The 21,426-nt window shown below is 36.6% G+C and overlaps 1 protein-coding gene across 1 annotated transcript in view; it reads left to right on the top strand.

Moving 5' to 3' along the window:
• TTC39C (tetratricopeptide repeat domain 39C) overlaps positions 1-20,794 on the top strand; it is a 39,929-nt gene extending 19,135 nt beyond the window's left edge. Inside the window, exons 6-14 of the mRNA XM_074576848.1 lie at positions 703-871; positions 8,393-8,486; positions 9,344-9,451; positions 9,972-10,081; positions 10,773-10,896; positions 13,329-13,426; positions 14,297-14,401; positions 17,065-17,103; positions 17,753-20,794. Coding sequence (XP_074432949.1) covers positions 703-871; positions 8,393-8,486; positions 9,344-9,451; positions 9,972-10,081; positions 10,773-10,896; positions 13,329-13,426; positions 14,297-14,401; positions 17,065-17,103; positions 17,753-17,842 — 937 coding nt within the window. The 3' untranslated portion in view covers positions 17,843-20,794. The remainder of the gene's footprint in view (positions 1-702; positions 872-8,392; positions 8,487-9,343; positions 9,452-9,971; positions 10,082-10,772; positions 10,897-13,328; positions 13,427-14,296; positions 14,402-17,064; positions 17,104-17,752) is intronic.
• Positions 20,795-21,426: the final 632 nt, after the last annotated feature.

Consider the following 21,426-nt stretch of genomic DNA (forward strand, 5'->3'; position numbering starts at 1 on the left):
TCTCCAAATTAATACTTCTGTTATTGGACCTACTGCAGGTACTATCAGATGTCACTTTTGAAACATTGGCAGCAGAGCTAAAGTGTCTTCTGCTTGAGGAGAATAATTGTATTTTTGATTGGTTAAGAGAGTTTAAGATTAGATGTTCCTGTTTATTCTTTCTCCTTTCTGGGGAAGAAAAATGGTATTTTGGGGATGTTTCCTCCTTCAGATGGTCTTCGAAATCTTTGTGCTCTGCCCTCGTTTCCAACAGCGATGTAGGTCATGTAGATGTCTGCCCTTCCGAACACCGGATGTATTTGACATTGATTTCAAGTGTGTCTGCTGATGTATGTTTAGTTTTGTTGTTGGTTTTGTTTGTTTTTTCCCCTGTAAAAAACATTTTGTTTTCAAAGTTTTCCTGTGGGTTTTTCTTTTTTAAAATCTACAGAGTTCTAAAGGCTCAACTGCTTTGATGCTATGAGCTTGATTTGTTACTTTGCCTCTGGGTAGTGTGTATGGAATTGTATGCTCAGGTGTAGTTTAGGAGTACATTCATGTATGGCAGTAGTATTGTGTTAGTTTCAAAGCCAGGTTGTATAAGAAAAGATACATATCTTTCTTTGTCTTTCAGAATCGTATTAAAAATTTGCCTGTGTAGAACCTTATCCTTAAATTTCTGTTTACGAGCTGTAATCCTTTGTACTCTTATGTTTCTTTCAGATTAGCTCTGTTGTGGTACCACACAGTTGTTCGTCCCTTTTTTGCCCTTGATGGCAGTGATAACAAGGCAGGGTTGAAAGAGGCAAAAGAAATTCTTGCAAAGAAAGAATCTGCCTATCCAAATTCCTCTCTGTTCATGTTCTTCAAGGGAAGGATACAGCGATTAGAGGTACTGCATGTTTTCTTCCTTTTGACTGATTTCTCCCCAACCCCCCCTCCTTCCTTATTTTATGTTTTTCTGATGTGAATGAACTGTGTGAGCTTCAGCAAATTGTGCCTAAAGATATAGGTACATGGAAAGATAAGTAAGAATAAAGGATTAACTCCTTCCTAGTTTCCAGTTCACGTGCCAAACCTGCTCTTCCACTACTTCTATCTGAATTAATGGCACTTTGAAATTCTTTTTCAGCTACTTGATACATTTGGAGCTCTATGCTAAAAGGAAGTGCTTTTGGTCACTCATGAGTTTCTTGTGGTATAAATAGCTATTTCAGTTTTGCTTGTCAAGCTAAAATCTGAGTATTATCTGCTGAGTACATAGCATTTATCTTCCCCTTTTCATTTAATGCATTGTTCACATACAGCTAATTCTCTGCAATAATTTTCCTGAAATAACTGCTTTTGCTTTTAAGAGGTCAGACCAGGATGTTTTCTGTTACCAAGAGTGAGCTGTGACCCAAGCAGAAATGTATTCACCAAAAATGTGTTTGTGAATGCTATTGCAGAGTGTTACTCAAACACTGCAGCAGCCTCATGTTTTTTGGCTGAGCTACTCTTCAAGAATCTGTGATAATACAGGATGGTGATGAGTACTACAAACTGCTCAGCTCTTGGCTGCTGCTCTTATCAGACCAGAGTATTTCCAGAGCAATTACATTAACAAGAAAACTCAACGCAAAAGCACAAAACCAGAATGTTTAAACCCTTCATCTCAACATGGCAATTACAAGAGCTAATCCAGATCTTAACATTGATGGTCATTTCTTTGCTAGGGTTTCTGCAGTTAACTCTCTCAAATACAACTTAATATTTTGAGGGAGGTAGCAACAGTAGCAGAACAGCGGGGGGCACGCTTCTGTGGCCTGTCAGATTTTGCATGGGCTTTGAATATTGTTTTTCTTCTTTTGCCGTCTTTCTGAAAACGAAGGTGCATTTGGGGAATTGCACTTTGGCAGGCAAGGTTGGGAAGTCTTTGGGAAGTATTGCTGTTCTCTGAGTGGGAAAGATTTTATTGGTCTTTGTTCAATTATATGAGTCTTCCATTCATGTGGTAAAAACCAAATTTGTTAGGAATAGCTACTAAATGAACACAAGTGCAGTTAAAGAATGTATATATGTTGATTGCCGGAATATGACTGGTATTTGGAACTTTTTTCATGTTTAATGTCATGAGGAAAAAATTCAACTATTACATGAGTATTCTGACTTTCAGGACAAGCTAGGGCAAAATTGGAAACATAGCTGTCAATAAATTGAGTATATGTTTCTATGTGGAAATACAGAGGACGGATTTGGGATGAGTGTCAAATTTTGTATAGTCAGTCTGTTCCTGGAGTACTGTTATGTTTCAAAGCGGAGTTCTTTAGCTGTTATCTTGGAGTATTTGTGCATTAAATGATGCTGTATATAGACATTGAAGTTTAGCTCCAAGCAAAATAGTTTGTGCCAGAGACTATGTGGCCTTACTCATGAAGCTAGTTAGCCGAGGCTGGCAGAATGCCGTGCATTAGGCTATGTAGCCATACTCTGATTCAGCAGAAAGCTTATTGGTTGCTAACAGGAATGAAATGTCCCTATTCGCGTATTTGCATGAGAGCTTTTCCATTCTGGAACCCCTTTTTTTTGTTTGGTTTGTTTTGTTGGTTGGGGGTTTTTTTTTGGGTTGGTGGGGGGTTTTTTTGGTTGTCGTTTGTTTTTTGGTTTTTTTGTTCCCCTGTCATTCCTTTGTTCTAAGTGGTACTGTAACATTGAGGCTTTGCTGTGGCTAAATGTTTTGGTTAAACGGCTCATGCTCTTTTGTAGACTATGTTAGGAATTTGCAAGTTTAATTTGCTCAAATGTTGTTGACATAATAGTGGAGGTAGATGTGTGACTGGTGGCAATGGCATGGGGAGCTGCGCTGGGTTTCTGCACAATACACTTGTAGTTACACATGTCCCAAATCTGGGCATTGGCCTTATTGAACATTCTGAACCAGAAGTGCACGTACACTCTTAGATTACAAACTAATTTGCTGACTAATAATTTCCACCTCATCTCTGAGAGGCCTGAGTCGAGCTCCTGCAAAACCTATGAAGTGTTTGTATGGCCTTCCTTGAAATTGTTAATACGCAGGTAGGTTTAAATTTTTTCTGCCAGGCATGGGAGTATTACTTTGAAATGGCTTACTGAGATTGGTCAGTCTCTGCTTTAACCTGTAAGCACTTAAAGTATACCTTGAGCTGAAGGTTGTATATTTTATAGTCTTTAATATCTGTAATTTTTTATTTAAAATTTTATCGGTGATAAAATTTAATTGTACACAGATGAAAGGCAGCTTATATGTTGTTACACAGAAGGGTTTTTGTGTGTTCTGGAAATAAGAATCAATAATGGTCACTGTAGGCTTTGTATTAGAGCCTACTAGCACTCAGTCCATCGGGGGTTCTTTTTATAGCTTTTGATCCTACAGACACATATATTTTGTGTAACTTTCAGCTGATGGTATATTCAGCTTCTATTAGTAAGTGTGTGTATGTATGCAACATATATACATACACATGCAGCTATATCTGCACATGTGTATGTGTGTTTTTTCTTTTCTATGGAAAAAAGAAACAGTAAAGAGCACAATTCAGCCACAGGCACCTGGAAGCGTGGAAGCCGATCTAAAGGCAGAAGCAGTAGTGCAAGACTGGACAGTGAGACACAAATCTGACAAAGGAGAAAACTGCCAAGGAAGGTAGTTGAGGAGGAAGGAAGATTTCACAGGGACAGGGCTGAAGAGCATGTCACTGAATAATGCTTCGTGCTCCAGAAAGCATATAGGAATACTAGTCAGTAAAAGCCTTAAGAGACTTTGGTTTTCTATGAAGTAGCCTTATAGGTACTATAAAGGTGGACCAAATTATCTTTCAACTTTTTTTCCCAGATTCATGTTTTTGAGAAATGAAGTCTGAAAGCGTTTGGAGGCTACTGAAATGAATGAGTTGAGGGAAAGGAGAGGAGGATGATCTGGGAAGGCTGGAATGAAAGTGCACCAGAAAATTAAAGGTTGCGCTGGTAGGCTGTCTCTTTTTCAAAGAGTAGGTTAAGAGTCTGTGTATTAGAAGTAGCATTTTTCCCGACTTTTACATAACTCACATAGGCTGTTTTTACGGGCATAACTATTGTTGTGCTTGACATATGATTGTATGGTATGTATTCCAGCCTCACAAGTATTTCTTTGTGAATGTTCAACTGTGTCTATCTTTGAAATACTTTCCACTAAAGCTGATAATGATGTTTCATGTAAGCTTAAGCTACTAAAACCAAGTGAGAATAACGTTTTATACTTGTGCCTAAAGGGTACTTAAAAATCTAATGAGTATATTAGCTGCTGAAACCCACTAGTCTGAAATACAGAATTTCTGTCTGTACTCTTGGGCCTTTCTTATTACTGTGAAAATAAAAATATTGCCATCCATTTGCTAAATGTCTCTTGTCTAATATTATAATTATGTCAATAAATACCAATTTACTTTTAAAACTGTGACTTAGACTATTCAAGTGTGGTATTGTGGCCAGTAGTGAAAGATGGGCATGGTGGTAGCATGGGAGAGGGCGGAGTAAGAGGTTGTGTTCTGAATCTTAAGTATTTCTGCTTTTTAGCTTTCAGTTTTGCTTTCTGGTTGTTTTTTTTCTTTGCCTAATTTGCAACACTTTTCTAAAATCTCCATCTGCTTTTTTAAATAGTACAAGTCACCCCACTCAGAAATAGTTAAATAGATCGATAGCTTCATGTGGAGAGCAGTAAGGGAATAAAAGCAAGATTTAGGTGTTTGACAAAATTGTGAACTGGGCAAGGTTGCTTCTCTCTGATTGGGAACAGACTCCTGCTGTGTATATATAAACAACAAGAAATCTCTGGGGCCGGGACAAAAAAACCCTCAGGTTCTGAGGTTCGATCTATAGAGTTCAGTTGGCATAGGTGCATGTTAAAAGTCTGAAAGAAAAAGTACCAAATACTCCGGCTGACAGGAAAAACAGCAGCGGTACCTTCAGGTGTGCTACATTGTGTTTGATGTGCAGGCTAGTGAAAATGTGCAGTGGTATTGTGGGCTTAAATATATTGCTGGCAAGCACTCTTGCTTTTTTAGTTACCTTCTGCAGACATGTCGGTATCAGTGGTATCATTCTTACTTACGGGCGGGAGGCTGTGGCACAGAAAAGTAGACTGAGGGCAAGAGTAATAATAAGCATTGAAAAGTCTTAAATTAATTGTCTGAAATAAAGTCACAATGATGTCTTAAGTAGAGAAATTTTCAGAGCTTGTGTAATATCAATGTTTAGTTTCAGGAATTATGCTGGCATCTCTGCTTATTTGTTCTGGATTATAAAATACAGAATCCCAGTTTTACTCTATTTTGATTTTGTGGCATGTCTAGGGAAAAATGGGGAGGTGTGAAGAAATAGAAAATACAGGCTTTGAAATTTCCATGTAGTGTCCCCCAGTGTAAGTTGTCCCCTTCAGATATTGTTTGCTGGTTTCCCCTTAATTATGAGCATGACTTCTTAAAAGCTTTACAAATTCATAGTGCTCATCGAGAGTAGAGAGGGAAAGTGTACTGAGATTTCAGAACAACTCTTGGGGGAAACGTATCAGCTTGGGAAGCTGCCTTGGCCCAGTAAGCTCTGTAGATTCTTATTGGTGGTTTGGGGTGTTTTTTGTTTTAATCTAAAGTCAAGAAACATAAGTTTATGGTTTTCACATTAGCTTTAATAATCCTCTTTATGGCTATGTATTTCTGCATGTTATATATTTTATGGATTAATCTTTTTTTCTCTTTGTATTACGTCCAAGAGAAGTATGAGTGATGCCTGTTGAAGGAATTCCAAGTGTGTGTATATAAATATATTAAGTCTCAAGAATATCAATTTCAGGTGTCAGCCATGATGTTATGCTTGCAGACCCTTGGGACTTTATAATTCTTTCTGTTTATTCTCTGAAACAATAAATGGATAGTAATTCATTTATTTTAAGAATTAACACCAAGAGTAGAAATTCATATTCCAGCGTGTTGTCACAATCCCTGGAGATGACTGAAACTTTTAATAATTAAGGAATGTCTCTGAAACATACTTACTGAGCTTGATGCTTAAGGAAAACTTAGGCAGATGTCAAAACACTTGAGAGATCAGGACAGTTAGAGAAATGGATTATAGAGGATTGAATATTCAACTAACTGGACTTGTGTATTACCAGGTGGTCAGTATTTTGTGTGCTGCCCCTGGCTGGTGTATGGCATTGCAGACAGTAATGTAATTGCCATTGGTCATTGTGTGAAATAACATGCCCTGCAAATAAGTGATTTATATTTTCAAATGTTTAGGTTTTTTACGTTTTTAGAAGATGAAATATCTTCACAGAGGACTAAATATTTAGTTGTGGGTTTTTTTGCATTTTCCTTAGAAGCATTCAAAACATAGATTTACTGAACTTCTAAACTTCTTAGCACAAAAATAAAGTTTTAAGCCTATTTTATTTTTTTTATTTTATTGTATTTTTTCTGTGAGACTACGTGCCTAATACTTATTTTCCAGGAAGTCATGTTGGAGAGATGCAACATCACTGGAGTAATGTGTAGTGGAGAGAATGTGTTGCTACAAAAGTAAACAAGGGTGTACATTGCTCCGGCTTCCTGGAAGCTTTGAGGGCAAATATAACTCACCTGTCTTTCTGTGTAGCGCATTCTTCTGTCACGCCAACAAGCATCTTAGTCTAATGACTGTTTTATTTTCTAGGTGTATGGTGTTTATGTTGGTACAGCTGTGGATCCCTTTGCTGGCAGTTAGTTGTACTGCCTTGATACGATATATATGGCTTACGGTTAGATTGTTCTTTAGCAACTAAAACAGTTTTCCCTGATGAGACAAAAAAGAAAATCTAATAAAATCACTTCAGAGCTCTGTGTATGTGTGTGGTCTTACGATACAACGCTGCAGATTTTTGCAGAAGTTTTTGAATTCTGTTAATGCTTGCGTAGATGACAGGCTTGCTTTTTCAAGGGTTTCTTTCACTTACATGGTTAGCCAGCAGAGAGTAGCTTAGAGATTCTTCTGTATAAATTACTATAATTGTATGTGAGAATAAATGTAGGAACACTATTAAAGCAGGTATAGGCTATAATGGGATATATAGTGTGTCTGTGTATAAAACTAATAAAATGTTGATTTGCATCCCCCCCCCTTTATGATTGTTATGGAGAAGTCCCATTCTAGATTGGGAAAACTAGGAATTATGGTATTCAGAACTATCGTTCTGGTTCTTACAAAACTGTCAGCCTCTTCTTGCTAAGCAGTTAGTAACTAATGATTTTATCAAAATGTTTTTTTTTTTTATCTCATAGGCCTCCATGTCATGCAGCATTTACGAATTCTCTATTAACTGTTGCTTGAAGTGGTTACTGAGGGATGTGGAAAAAGGTGAAATAGTTCGAAATAAATAAAATTAAACATTAAAGATACCCTTATTGTGCAGAAAGCTAAACTTCATGGGCAGTTGCTAAAAATACATGATTTTTAAAGGTGGAATGACTAATAAGAGTAGAAACGAGATTATTCAAAAACTTAATGCATAAAACCAAGGGATTTCGGACTTAATAGCAAATAGAAGGAATACAGTCACTGATTGTTAAGGTTGAGAGATGATCTGAACTGGCTCTAAGTTACTGGTGATTGTTATTACATTATTAAACTCCTCCTACTATCCCCCTCCACCCTTTTTTAACTCTTCAGTGTCCTACATTTCTCTTTTTATATGACTTTTGGAGTGCAAGTTCCGTACTGTATGTTTTAATATTCACTGTTGCACATGGTGGAACTGATTGTTAGTACCTTGCAAGCAAAATGCTTTGCGTTCTTGTCTAAAGTTTCATTTAAATCTAAATCTTAAGTTGCTCTGTATTAGTGATTCTTACTTGTCTCTTATAACTTGGCTTTTGTATTATGTTTCATATCATGAATATGAAGAAGATGGAAAAATCTGTTCACTATGGAACCTCTTTAAGATGCTCAGTTGTCATTGTAAATAAGGGCTTTGTCATAATTTGTCCATACTTCCGTTCAAAAGTGATCAGGTTGATCACTTTGAGAGAGCTGGGAGGAGGGAAGCTGACCAAAGGAATTGCATTGTGGAGCTGGTATATTGAATTAATATTAGCCCTTCTTCAAACTCTTAGGTCTGTAGTAGGTTTTAGCTCATTTAAAATAATCTAGAGTCTGAAATGAATTTTGAGGTTTTCCTGTCAATGGGATATTGTGCCTCTTTCATCTAATCAAACCAGTCAGCAATTTCTAGGACACTTCATTTTATTTTTTTTTTTTGACCATATAGCTATTTTTAAATACCTGTTAACAGAAATCTGAAAGTTTTCTCTATCAAAATCAAATTATCTAACAAATTTTAAATTTCAGACATCTGAATTTTTTCTTCTTCTTTCACTTTTGTTAGTGTCAAATCAATAGTGCCTTGACCTCATTTCATACTGCTTTGGAACTTGCAACAGACCAAAGGGAGATTCAACATGTCTGCTTATACGAAATAGGTAAGTTGGATATGTTTATACTATAAATAGCTCACTTTCAAGTTTAGAATAGTAACTTCAATAAACAAACTGGATTATTTTTATTAGGATTTTAAAAAGGTTTTAGAATACTGGCCTTTGTCTTGGATGGATAATGGTAATAAACCTGTCGTCTTGTTTGGGCAAGTAGAATTCAACGACTTTTCATAATTTTAAAGTTTTCTGCAATTACAAGATGATCCAAGTCAGAGAGTAGAATCAAGGGGCAAACTGTTCACCTACAGAATATTATTTTAAGAGAAATGAATTAATTTTGATTTGTCAGTGGAATCACCATTTCTGTGCCAAAACCTAATTGTCCAGTGAAGCTTCACGGTTTGCAGGACCTATATTTCATGTTCATTTCCTTCTCTCAGTAGCAATATATGCTATATGTTCTTAATGTGCATACAAGTCTTTCGAGTGGAGAAGATATGTTGCTTCAAGCTTTAAGTGTGTCTCGTTAAGGCATCTTGTCACAGTGGGGAAGAATAAGGGAGCAAGTGGTAGCTCTGTAAGTTTCGGCATCCTACAAATTATAGCATTTAAATTTAAAAAAAAAAAAAAAAGAGCTTTTGCTGTATGTGTAGATTTGTTGTTACTCTGAAGTGGATTCATTGTTTTGTATGGAACCTTATAATTCAACATTTCCCAGTAAATTTAAACCAGGCTTGGCTTTAAGTGTCTGTCATTGATTCGTTTAGATTTTAACTTTTCCAGTTATTGGTATAATTGTTAAACTAGCTCCAGCTGTCATAACAGACTGTGTGTTTCGGTGACGTTGACACCAAATCGGAATTACTGTGCTTTCTGTGAAGTTAAATTAGTCTTGTTTTTAGGTTGGTGCAGCATGATAGAGATGAATTTCAAAGATGCGTTTGAGTCCTTTGAAAGGCTTAAAAATGAATCCAGGTGGTCGCAGTGCTACTATGCTTATTTAACAGCAGGTGAGTATATTCAGTGTGTTGGATAAGTGATAAATCAGTGATATGATAAGGTTTTGGCACTGTTTTGTTTTGGGAAACTTACTGGTGCACATAGTGCCTTCCACACTGCCCTGCTGCTTACACAGCTTTATGCCAGGCTTGACTTGCATGATTTTCTTTGTTTATATAATGTACACTTGCATGCACGCACATTGCATGAGTACTTTCTCTGCACCCCCCCTTTCCCTCTCTTTCTAGATGTAGATGTTATGATTGTCAGTGAAGTGACAGGTCATATAACAGTGTATTGCAGAGATTTAATAAATAAATCCTTAGAGGTATGAAAAAGAAGTACTGATTTGTTAATGATCACAGAGAGTACTTGGGAGTGTTGGGATATGCATGTTTGTCAAATCCCCAGTCTAGATCCTTTCAGGAAGTGAGTGTGTTTTCCTATGACTGTATGATATCTAATCTTAATTTTTCCAGTTTTATGTCAATGTAGTAGTGTGAACCCATTTTTGTTTCTGTGTTCTTACAGTGTGTCAAGGAGCCACTGGTGATGTCAATGGTGCTCAGAATGTGTTCAAGGAAGTTCAGAAGCTTTTCAAAAGAAAAAACAATCAGATTGAACAATTTTCAGTGAAAAAGGTTTGGTTTAGCATAGGCTGACTTGTTTCAGTACATTAATTATGCTTGGTAATTCTGTTGGATTCGTTACAAGTATTTATTTTTGAAGGATGTATCTGTTTTCTTCTGCGTTGCTTCTGTAGAATTAGTGGGAAGGATTCAGGTGGAAAAACAGTAGTGTCACGCATTTTAAGGACCTAGCAAAAGAAACGTGAATTAGCTATTCACTTTACAACTAAAGTAATTATTAAAGATAAAAATACATGATACTGTAGTTGCTTTGGTAATTTTCCTTCTAGCTTTGCTTTTCTTATTCCTTTTTATCTTGTCTTGTTTGTCAAATCCTTAGTTGTTTTTGAAACCTAGGAGTTGTCTAGGAAATACCTCTCAACTGATGATCTTGCAGATGTTACCATTTTAGCATCCAGTCAGTGTGTACTTGGGGATTGTGAAATACAGTAAAACAAATCTGGGCTGCATACAAGGAAGCTTTAATCTTGCTCAATATGTAAGCCCTTAAATTTATTGAAAGATTTTGCTTCTTAGTCTTAAAGTCTTTAAGCTAAGTTACCACCGACTTTAATTTCCATAAAATTGTTGGATGCTTTCATGAAACAGAATTACTGTTTGTGATATATTGTTCGTGAATATTTTGTTTCCTGTAAAAGGCTGGATGGCAGATCTCCCTTTCTTCTTTCTCCCCACTTTGCAGGCAGATAGATTTAGAAAACAAATGCCGACCAGAGAGCTCTGTGTCCTGGCATCCATTGAAGTATTGTACTTATGGAAAGCCCTTCCAAACTGTTCCCTCTCGAACTTACAGCATATGAGCCAAGGTATAATATGTTTCCTTGATTTATTTATTTACTTTTTTCAAATGAGGTGTATAATTTTCTTCTGTTGTATGGAGTAAGCTATTGCTGTATCGTGAAAATTTAAACGTGTGTGTGTGTGTGTGATAGCAAAACAGTTTGAGTAACAATGGATTAATGACCCATTACGATTCAGGTTAATGCTTCATTTTTACAATTTTTTAGGTTTTTGGGAAAGGTTTAACTGCCTTGCTGCATATAGTTTTGGTTTTTTTAAATAAGTTTTATTTGCCCATTGTTTAAAATGAAACAATAGTGTGATAGCTATTCTTCGAAGTCACTAAGCAAAATTTAACTCATTTAAACCTAGCTACAAAATAAAAAAATAAAAAAAATACCAATTAATTTCTGCACATGAGTTTTCTTTTAAGAGGAAATATGTAGCTTCTGAGGTCATCTGTGACACGGTAAGGGTTCTGTTTATTTTGGCTGCTGGGGCCATCTTAGGGGTGAAAGGGGCATTTTATGGTTGCCTCTTTCTTAGTCTCCAGATGTCTTTGGACATCTGTCACATGGAGCTTACAGTAACAGTGTTTATCGTGAAGTTTTTAGTACTTCTCCCTCCACCCAGCCATCAGTCTTGTTTGCATTCTGCAAACAGTTTCAAGTTATTACCTGCTCATTTCGAAAATAAAACAAAAAACGTCTGCCACAGAGATACTTCCTTTTTTCTGCAATTGTGACCTTTTGGGGATTGTACATGATTTTTATGTTAAGCGAGAAAACTACCAGTCTTCTAGGTCGAGAGTCAGGACTAGTTTTGGGGTTTTATTCTGTTTTTGGTTTAAGATAACTTGTCCATTTAAATTGTGTGAAGGCATTGGGTTACATTCAGATACCAAGTTTTCTAGTCTCAAAGAATAATGACGAAGGCTTTAAAATTAGATTTACTTACATAAAAATTAAATTTCAGGATTTTTTTGTCTGTCATTGGCCTTCAGAACAATCAGCTTTAGAGGTTGTAAAGAGTATATGCATCTCTCCCGCGCGCTCAGAAGCAGTGTACATCTTCCTCGTATAAGCTTCAAGCTGATGGTGCACGTTTTAATGTGAAACAGCAGTATCAATTAAAACTCTTCTACGCTTCTTGTAAAGTATGACGCTGACAGATGTGTCTGCGTCAGCAATACCTGGTTGAAGCTTTTCTGCATGGTGACAATGTTATTGCTGCGCTTTGTCTCAGAATGATGAGATGATAGGTGATTTATTTTTTATGTGCTTCCTCTTCTCTTGAATAATTGGAGTGTAATTTGCTGGAGTGAGTTTGCAGGCTTTTCCTCAGGGCTAGAAATGGACTTAAAAATAAAGGAATTAATTTGTATTCATTTGTGTCTCTGTAAGTAAAGTGCCAAAGTAACTTGAGACTTGCAGTACAGGGGAGAGTTGACAGCCTTGTGTATTGTGTAGTGTCCAAATACTTCACGCAGCCGACTCCTAGTTATTCATAGGTGGATTGTTTGGGTTGTGGATTAACTGTGTCGTGAATGCAGAACTAGTTAAAATCTGTCAGGGTTTATGAGATGAGGCAGAATGTGAAGTTAAAGGAGCTCTACTGCTCCAGGCACAGCAGTTCAGCTCCTTCTGAAGGAATGAAAAGCCTTGCAGGTCTCCCCGTACCTCGGCCTTTCTGGAGGCAACGGTGCAGACAAGTGCAAATGGCTTCTCATAGAACCAGCCCTGATTTAAGAGAGCAGTTGCTAATAAGCTTGATCAAAATGGACCCTGATTCATCTAGAGACATTTATGTGCATCATGATTCAGTTCTTTCTGGGAGGAGAGCACTACTCGGCCGAGGCACGGTCTGTCCCTGGATTGTGGACCAGCTAAGGTCTGGCAAATAAACCTTATTCTCTCATCAGCATTGAGAATTGTGATGCCAAAATACCCTAGTCTGGGTTTTAAGTCCAGTACAGATTTTTCTGCGTCTGTCGCTTCGCTTCAGTTCAGAACAAACCAGCTTTGTCTGAACTGCTTGCCCTGTGCTCTTGTAACTTGGGCTATGTATTTTTCTTTCAGTATCTGGGACAACCCAGTTTCTCAGAAAACCAGGAGGAGGTGATTGTTTCTTAACTTTACCTTTTAGTGGATATTCCAAAGACCAGTAGGGAAATGGATTCTCCTCCTCTTCTGAGAAGAATCACCAACTGCCTTTGGCGTCAGCCCATTCATTCCTGTTAGGAATTGTTCTCATGAGTGACAGATTGCTTGATGAGGTTTATACAAAATGGGCTGTATTTAAAAGAAACCAAATTAACTTTGATTTATATTCATGTTACTACTATCTCCTTTTTCTGGTTAAATTTAATCATCGGACTAAAAGTCACCATAGACCACAACTGTTGTCTAAGGAAGGATTTCAATCCATCTTGTTTGTTTACTGGAATTTTTTCATTAAGCTTGTCAGGATGTTGATGATTCATCGGCTGTTGGTTTGAGGAATTTGCTTCTTGGTGCCATACACAAATGCTTAGGAAATTCTGAAGATGCTGTTCAGGTAAGTTGTTAAACGATAATTTACACCATTAATCCTATTTTATCAGCTGTTCCATTACACAGTAAATATTGTTGGGTAAGAGTGTTAAGCAAGCCATTAGTTTTAAGTGCTGTGGATCATACTTGTTAATTCCAACAGAGTGTGCTAGGTTCTTTTCAAATCTTCTGTTCAGCATGTCTTGATTATATTTTGTGTTGTAAAAGTAATAAGCTATGTTGAATGAACGTGGTAGCTAAAGTGGCTTGTAGAAGCAAGAGTTAAGGGGAAGCTGTAAAGAAGAATGAAAACCTTCTTGGCTCCACTGGATTTAACTTTCTTAAAAAAATAACTTGGAAATTGACCTTTCAAAAGCATGGGTTTGCTGCTTCTCCTCCAGACCTATTAGACACTGAGAGGTTTGATTATTAGCACATACCAAATAATTTTGCCACTGCTCCAGGCTTTGATGTGTAGGCACAATGTTTTTTTATAGAATGCAATTCACATAAGCAACAAGGGAGCTCATGCTGGCTTTGTATCTTTTTTCTTTTTTTTTCGGCTTCTCTCAAGCGTATCTTAAATAATCCGGGTACTTAATCTCTGATGTTAAAGTTCCTCGTTAGATCTAGTATTTTTTCAATATGAAGTTGGAAAACTCGTGAAACAGTCAATATATTGGTAAAAATCCAAACAAATAGTTTTGTCTTGATACAGTAGTGTCAGTGAAAATCTCTGCATATTTGCTTAAAGAATCTCTGCCAGTGGAAGTTTTTAATATATTCTCATTTTATCTTTGAGCTAATTTCTAGTGTTTAAAGTTGAACAGTATCAAATAGTCAATGTTACTGTGTATTGACATCTTTCTTATTTTTTTTTCCTTAATTTTTATAGTTCTTTCAGCGAGCTGCTAAAGATGAATTGTGCCGTCAAAACAACTTATACGTCCAGCCATATGCTTGCTATGAACTTGGCTGTCTTCTGCTAGACAATCCAGAGGTAATAGCGTAACCTATTTTTAATCTCTTAAAATTAGGATGGGGAATCAACATACCACTATACAAACAACGAAACAAAATTTATAGGTGATAATGTAGGTTAAGTTATTAAAATATGTTTTATACCTACTGTATAGAAGAAACTTACTGCTTTGGTTTATTGCAAACCAAGAAATGCAGTGTGTTTTAGGTAACATCATCTTAATTTTTCGATACTGAGAGCTATAAGGACATTTTGAGGAGCTAAATTATCTGCTGATAAAAATGCAATGACTTGCTTTGTTACTGGGTTTTATTTTTACATAAAAAAAACAGAGCCTATGACTCTTTGGTATTATTCTTCTTGTTACATTTCTGACCATTGGTGGTGTCTTTCTCCAGCAGTAAAATGAACATGTCTGTAAACCTACAGTAAGCAGTAAAGCAAGTATTTCAATGAGTGTAGCACCACAGTGTTTTGATTATTATTCGGTACTTTACCTCAAAAAGCACTGCAAGGACTTCACTTTTCACCTCTCTGATCATGCCAGGATGCCCTTTTTTTTTCTTTTTTTTTTTATTTTCTCTCTCTTCATATGTGCCTCACAGAAAGAGTATATATCAATACTGGGATATGGAAATACTTCTGTCACCCCTCAAGACGCAAAGACCTCTCTGCCTCTTCACTTGCCTTAGTGTTCTGGCTGGTGGCAGCAGGGGCCTGGCAAGAATGCCTTGGGTAGGCAGAAACTTATTGTCTGCAGGTAGTATTTAGTGTGGCGAGCGCCTAGGATCCTTTGCTTACATATTTAATTTCCTGTTGGATACTGTTCAAGCTCAAAGATCACCTGTAGTTATCCTCTCTAAATAAGTTTGGTGCCTTCCTAAAATAACTCCATGTTTTTAGGATCAAACTTATATTTGGAACAACATGGGTTTTGTCAAAAGTCTTTTTACTTTGGGATTATTTATGCCCAGTCTTAGGACAGATATCTTCCTTGTCTCACACATCGATTCCTCTTGGAAACCTATGTGGACTGAGGGCACTCAGACTATCGTACTATTTCACTGCAGGGGATGTATAATTAAAGTGATTTCAGTCATTAAATTCTGTTAAAGCTGTATGTGTTGGTATTTTGGCTTTCACCGTGAGTGGTGAGGTTTTAGTCTTGTCAGATTTAAACATCTGAGCTGAACCTTCCCCTTAAAGAGGGAAAGAAAGGAAGATCTTTCAGTAAAAGTGATTGTCATGACAAAGGACAAAATTAGGAAATGCTTTTGAAAATAATTGTTCTTTTTTGAGAACCCTGCTGTGCTATGAACTGTGCCCTGAAGCCCTGTAGGTAGGCCTGGGTCCAGTAATGTTCCTACTGCCTTTTTTTTCCACATTCATATTTAAATTTGGTCGTGTCAAATGTCTCTTAAAAAAAAAAAAAAGTGCGATCAGTAGTGAAGTTATCCAAAGATTTTGCAAATGTGGGAGCAGTCTGTCCTTCCTCCCTGCTTTACATATAGTATGTGCACACAGTAACTGAACGTGCCTCATGTTGAGTGTTTGAGAACTGAAAAAGCCTCAGCTTGTAGCTGTACTGAGAAGCTATGGTAGCGCTTAGTATGTGAAGGACGTGCAGGAAACTCCCTCTCGTGGCACTCAGACAATGAGGAGGTAAATGATGCTCGACTTGAATAAAGTGGGATGAGGTGGGAAAAAGCAAGAGGCAGAATTAGAGGCGAGTGGATGCTACTTATAGAAAATTCCACTTACTACATGAGGTGTCATGTGAGAGAGCTCTGTAATCGTTAAGAAAGAGAAGGGAACAGGATTTTATAAATCATGTTTACCTGAGAGGCTGAGCATATTAAAGACCTGAGCAACAGATGCAGATATGAATATGCATTTTAGTATAAAAAGCATATTAAATTTACTTGGCTTTGAAATTACTCATAATTACGTGTTTGATTTACCATGTCATCTGAATCATCTTTGTTATTTTAAACTTAGTTGTAATCAAGTTCTTTAATATTCTGATATGGTTACGTCAAGAAGTTTACAGATTTTCTTATAGATGTCTTAGACACTGAAGGTAATTCAACCAATATGAGTACATATGTTCATATTCAGATGTATTTTGAATAAGAAAACTTAATTTTTCTGTCTCTTATTAGGCAGTTGATTATTTATAAGGCTTAAAATAAAATGTGTGATAAGAAATAAAACATGAGATTTTCAGTAGTAAATACTAATCTGCAAATGCATATATTTTTCTTAAGAGCATGAAATTGAGATTTCTGAAACAACTTTTAATGCTAAAAGTCCAGTAACTTGTTTTGTAAACACATGGCTTAAACTTTGGTTAAGAAACAAAAATTACTCTATTGATCAATTAGTCATCTGTCTGTAGCCTCATTTGTTTCCCTGTGCATTGTTGTAGCTCACCGTCATCAGTAGCAATTTGCATTTAAAACTCTAATTTCTCTTTTTCTCTAGAAGACTAGAAATACGTAATACTGCATTTCTTGGGTGCCTCATTAGTATTTCTAATTTCCTAATTTTAGAGGGTTTTGTTTGCTTGGTACCTTGTTTTCAAGATAGAGATGCTATTCCAGACTGTCCAGGCCGTACACTTCAGATATTTTCTGTGACATTTGCAATGCATTTCTAATGCAATGTTTGTCTTTCTGTAGACTGTGCCAAGAGGCAAAACCTTACTTCTCCAAGCCAAGGTAAAAACTAAGACACTTCCAAATTTATCTTTCTGAGATGCGGGCATTTGAGAAGTTGTGGTTTTGGGGGGGTTGGGGCAGAGGGTGTGGATGGTAGGTGTTGGTATCCCTCACCTATAACCTACAGCACTATTATGTAGATATTCATTATCGTATATGGTGCACATTTATGTATGTTATGTAGATACTCATTTCTAGGTCAGTCATAGCACAGAGCCCACATTAGTGACCTCTCCTGGAGTGTTAGAACCTTGCCAAGTTTTTCAACCAAGATTTGGCTACAGAAAGCTTGAAAGTGACAACTCTCTACTGCTTGTCTGTTCAAACTGGTTCCTGCTTTGGACATGTTGGGATTTTCTAGAGCTTTTGGACTTTCAGAACTTTGCACGTGCTGTTCAACTACGTGGGATCTGAACAACGTGTTGGAAATGGAAGCTTTCTGGTCTCTTTACCCAACTTGGAATTTCTGTAATTTTGTTGCTTTGGGTAACGTGGGGATATTGCAACATGCAGTCTCCAGTTCTCCTGACCACCTTTTCTGTGGTCCGTTTTGTAATGTGACTTCTTAAGCGTTAGGAGTAAAATGATCTTCATATCATAAAGTGAAGGAGGCTGATAGTTACATGCTTTTTTTTACTTTTTCCCCCAGGAGGAATTTACTGGCTATGACTTCGAGAACAGATTGCACGTCCGCATACACGCAGCCTTAGCCTCTCTAAGGGAAGTAGTTCCACAGTGACGGACAGGAAGTCATGTTATCCTTTCCCACAGTTTCTGCACTTTAAGATGAAGCAGAAGAAAAAGCTGTTGGGAAGACCAGCTTTTCTTCTGAAAACCACTTGTGCCAGACACATTTTCCTAGTATGGTCAGAGTTGGGATGGCTTAATAAAATATTACAATTTGAACTAAAAGTAAATCAACCAGGAAGAAGGTTAAGTGACCTTGTGTTTTTAACTCTTCAGTTTTTAATTTGTTTAGACCAAGCTGAACATAATTGCTTGTAACTTTGTGGGTGAGCCTAAATAAGCACACATGATTTACTTCAACAATATTACCTTTTAAAATAGATCTAGATCTAAAATGTGTCAAGGGGAGGACTTCTGTTTTGATTAGAAAAATACAATAAAAGTAATTGGTGTAAATGTTCATGTTGGGAATGGTCACAACACTTTTTCCTTCTTCAGGCAGTAGCCAATACACAGGAGGAAGAAAACTGTTTGGCCACAAAAAGCGGATCTTACTAAATTTTAGTGGCTTATGTCAGTGACTTCATGATGACTAATGTGTGAATTTTAAACCTTGCATCCCCTTCCTCTTCTTCATTCCTTCCCTCCCAACCCAGCTCATACTTGTGATGTAAATTATGTCAATATTTAGGATCTCTGCTTCTGGTACATTCCAGCCACATACTTTGTTTGACACGCCGTTACAGTGTGGGCAGTTCTCATTTCTGCTCTTAATGTTCTGCATATTATGTTAGAGTACTTAGGCCAGATACAGTAGTTTTACATATTTTTCATTCAAGCTGTTGAGTCTTTATAGCAGTGACCTTTAAAGGTATTAAAAAAATGAACCAACCAAAACACAAAACCAAAAACCCATTTCAGTAGTTATACCAATACCACGGTATCCTAAGTCTCTGTATGGTATTCCAAACCTGTGATGTTAAGATATTGAAATACCTCAGAGAAATTAAAACTTTTATCATGACCATATAATTTTTAATACTTGGCCATCTGTGTGCTTATCTGTAGCTTTTTTTACCGTTGTCTGTAATATGTAGTATCTCCTTATGTTTTATATTCAGTTAATATCGTGTTCCAGGAAGGTAATTTTTTTTAATAGAAGTTTATGAATGGAAATCTGACCAGAAAGTTAGTTGAATTATGTTACTTTGCAAAGCTAAGAAAACTGGATATCCTTGGAAATAGTTATCCAAAAGCCTTATCTTTACTTTGGTCAGGTTGCCTTAAACAGTTCCTTAGCTTAAACTTTTTTTTTTTCTTACTTTTTTTGTAGAATACGTTGCCAAAGCTTTAGACCTTGCCCACACCTAACCTTCATTGATTTGCTTTTGAGGTTGTATCTAAAGCAAGACTGATATGAAGGAAAAAGTAAAATCCTATTTGGTAGGTCAAATGAAACGGTTGAGACACTTTTATTTCTCTCTAGAAATACACAGTTCCTGCTATGAAAGGCATTCCTAGAGCAGTTAAACGCTTCTGTTGCAGTTCCTGAAGAAGATGAGAGACTCTTAACTCTTAAAAAAGCAGTTTTATTTTTCTATAATCTAGGTGTGTTACATATTGTACACTGTGGGGTTTTTTTATTCCACTTTGACAGTAATATTGAGTCATAAATGAGTGTTCAACCTTATTTGGTCAATCCAAATAAGTATTGACTAAAAAAATAATATATTGTATATATAGTGACTACTTAGAATTCAAATAATGATTTTAAAAATGGGCTTTAATGTACTTGAAATCTTATTTTGTCCTATCTGACTTTTAATGTTTTGCAATCAGCAACACAGTCCATTCTGGGTAAATAGCTAGAAACGGTACAGTTACTGACAAAATTTCATTTAAGTACACTGCTTAAATATAATGTGAGACTAGGCTGTTCAGGACACAAAGCACCTGCATGCGATTTGTGTTGGGATATCTAGGGTCTACATACTTGGAGGTAGCTAGCAAATTGTAGTAAATTTACTAAAAGGCCTGTTGTTCTCACCAGGCCAGGAGTGGGTATGGAAAGACACTATATATTCGTATAACAGTTTAACTCTGTGCAAATTGCAGCTTTTCTGTGAATTTAGCGAATCATCACTGAAATAGAACTATCTGTTTCTATATTAATGATTTATTTTTTTTTCCTCCCCTCGTAGGAGAGTCTCCTACATTGTAAATGTCAAAATTCTTTTTTATGTTAGATCATGCCTGTGATGAGAAAAATTTCAACTGTATTTTGTGTAAACTGATCAGTTTTTATACTTTGGAACTCGGAGGCATGGTCTAATAGCAATAATGGAATATGCATCTTGCTAGTTAATATGTTAAGACTATCTTTACTGGGTCAGGTATTTTTGTTGATGTTGATGCAGTTTTTATCTCAATATGACTCATTTCAAATAAATAACTAGAATTTTTAGATGTCACAAGGTGGCATATTTATTGTGACGTACTGTAAATGTTGTCAATTTACAGAACTTGCACTTTTATATTTCTGAGTAAAATTAAAAGAAGCGCAAACATGAGTTTTGTTCCCTTGCTCCTCGAATTTGTCTTTTAATTGGTGGCCTCCTGAACAAGATGATAGCAAGTATTGGGAAAACTTCTGGCATGTCAAGTGATTCTGTAACAGAGTTTCCTAGTCAGCAATTACCTCAGCCTTTGTTCTTCCAGTATAATTACGGTCTCCTGGTTTAGAAAGCGAGTTACATGTGTCATGTTGTTATCAGCCGTAGAGTGAACGAGGTTTAAGATGCGTTTTTGAGACATCAAATTTACTTGTTCTTCATTAAAGAACCACACACAATTGTATTTGCTGTATTCCTACACCTTTGAAAAAATGTTTCTGATTTACTCTAAAGCAAGCACTTTAATTTCTTCTCTCTCTGACTTTGAATGCTTGTTTCATATTCTAGTTATGCTTTATTCTTAAATAAAATTCCCCAAATGTTGTATTGAATTGCTTTTCAGTTTACAACAATCTGATTGTCTTTCCAACAATTGATCGTACTCGTGTTTAAAAAAATTGCTCTGTAACTGTTTGCAGTTTGAACAGGAGCAAGCGTTAGGTTGGCGTAGGGCTGTATACAAGGGTGCTAATTGAACCCAGCGGTGGCGTGAAAGCAGGGTGGCCTATAAACAACACCCAAATTCCCTTTCCGGTCATCGCTACAAAATACTAACAGTGGTAGCAATCATGAAAATCTCTCTCATGAAAAATTACGCAGTCCCAAACAAGTATTTATTAAAGCTTAATGTTAAGAAGTAAATTTATACTTAGCTGTCCTTTAAGGCAACGGGGCAGCCAGTGGCATCGGGGCAGCCAGCACTCCTCTGCTTGGATCCGCTGGGGCTCTGCAGGCAGCCTGGAGCACAAACGGCAGGCTCCACTGAAGTTTAGGAGTAAGAAGTACGGGTATATTGACTCTGATCCTTCATCCTGAAGGAACTGTAGGACAAATTGTTTTATATAAATTAGGAATTTAGGAAAAAAAAGACAGGAGAGGGAATTGTTTCTCTGCTAATTACGGTTTGAATAGATGCTTATGCAATATTGTCTTGCATTCGAATATTTTGAGGTGAGCTTGTAAA

The sequence above is a fragment of the Larus michahellis genome, chromosome 2 (genome assembly GCF_964199755.1).
Source record: "Larus michahellis chromosome 2, bLarMic1.1, whole genome shotgun sequence".
Lineage (NCBI taxonomy): Eukaryota > Metazoa > Chordata > Aves > Charadriiformes > Laridae > Larus > Larus michahellis.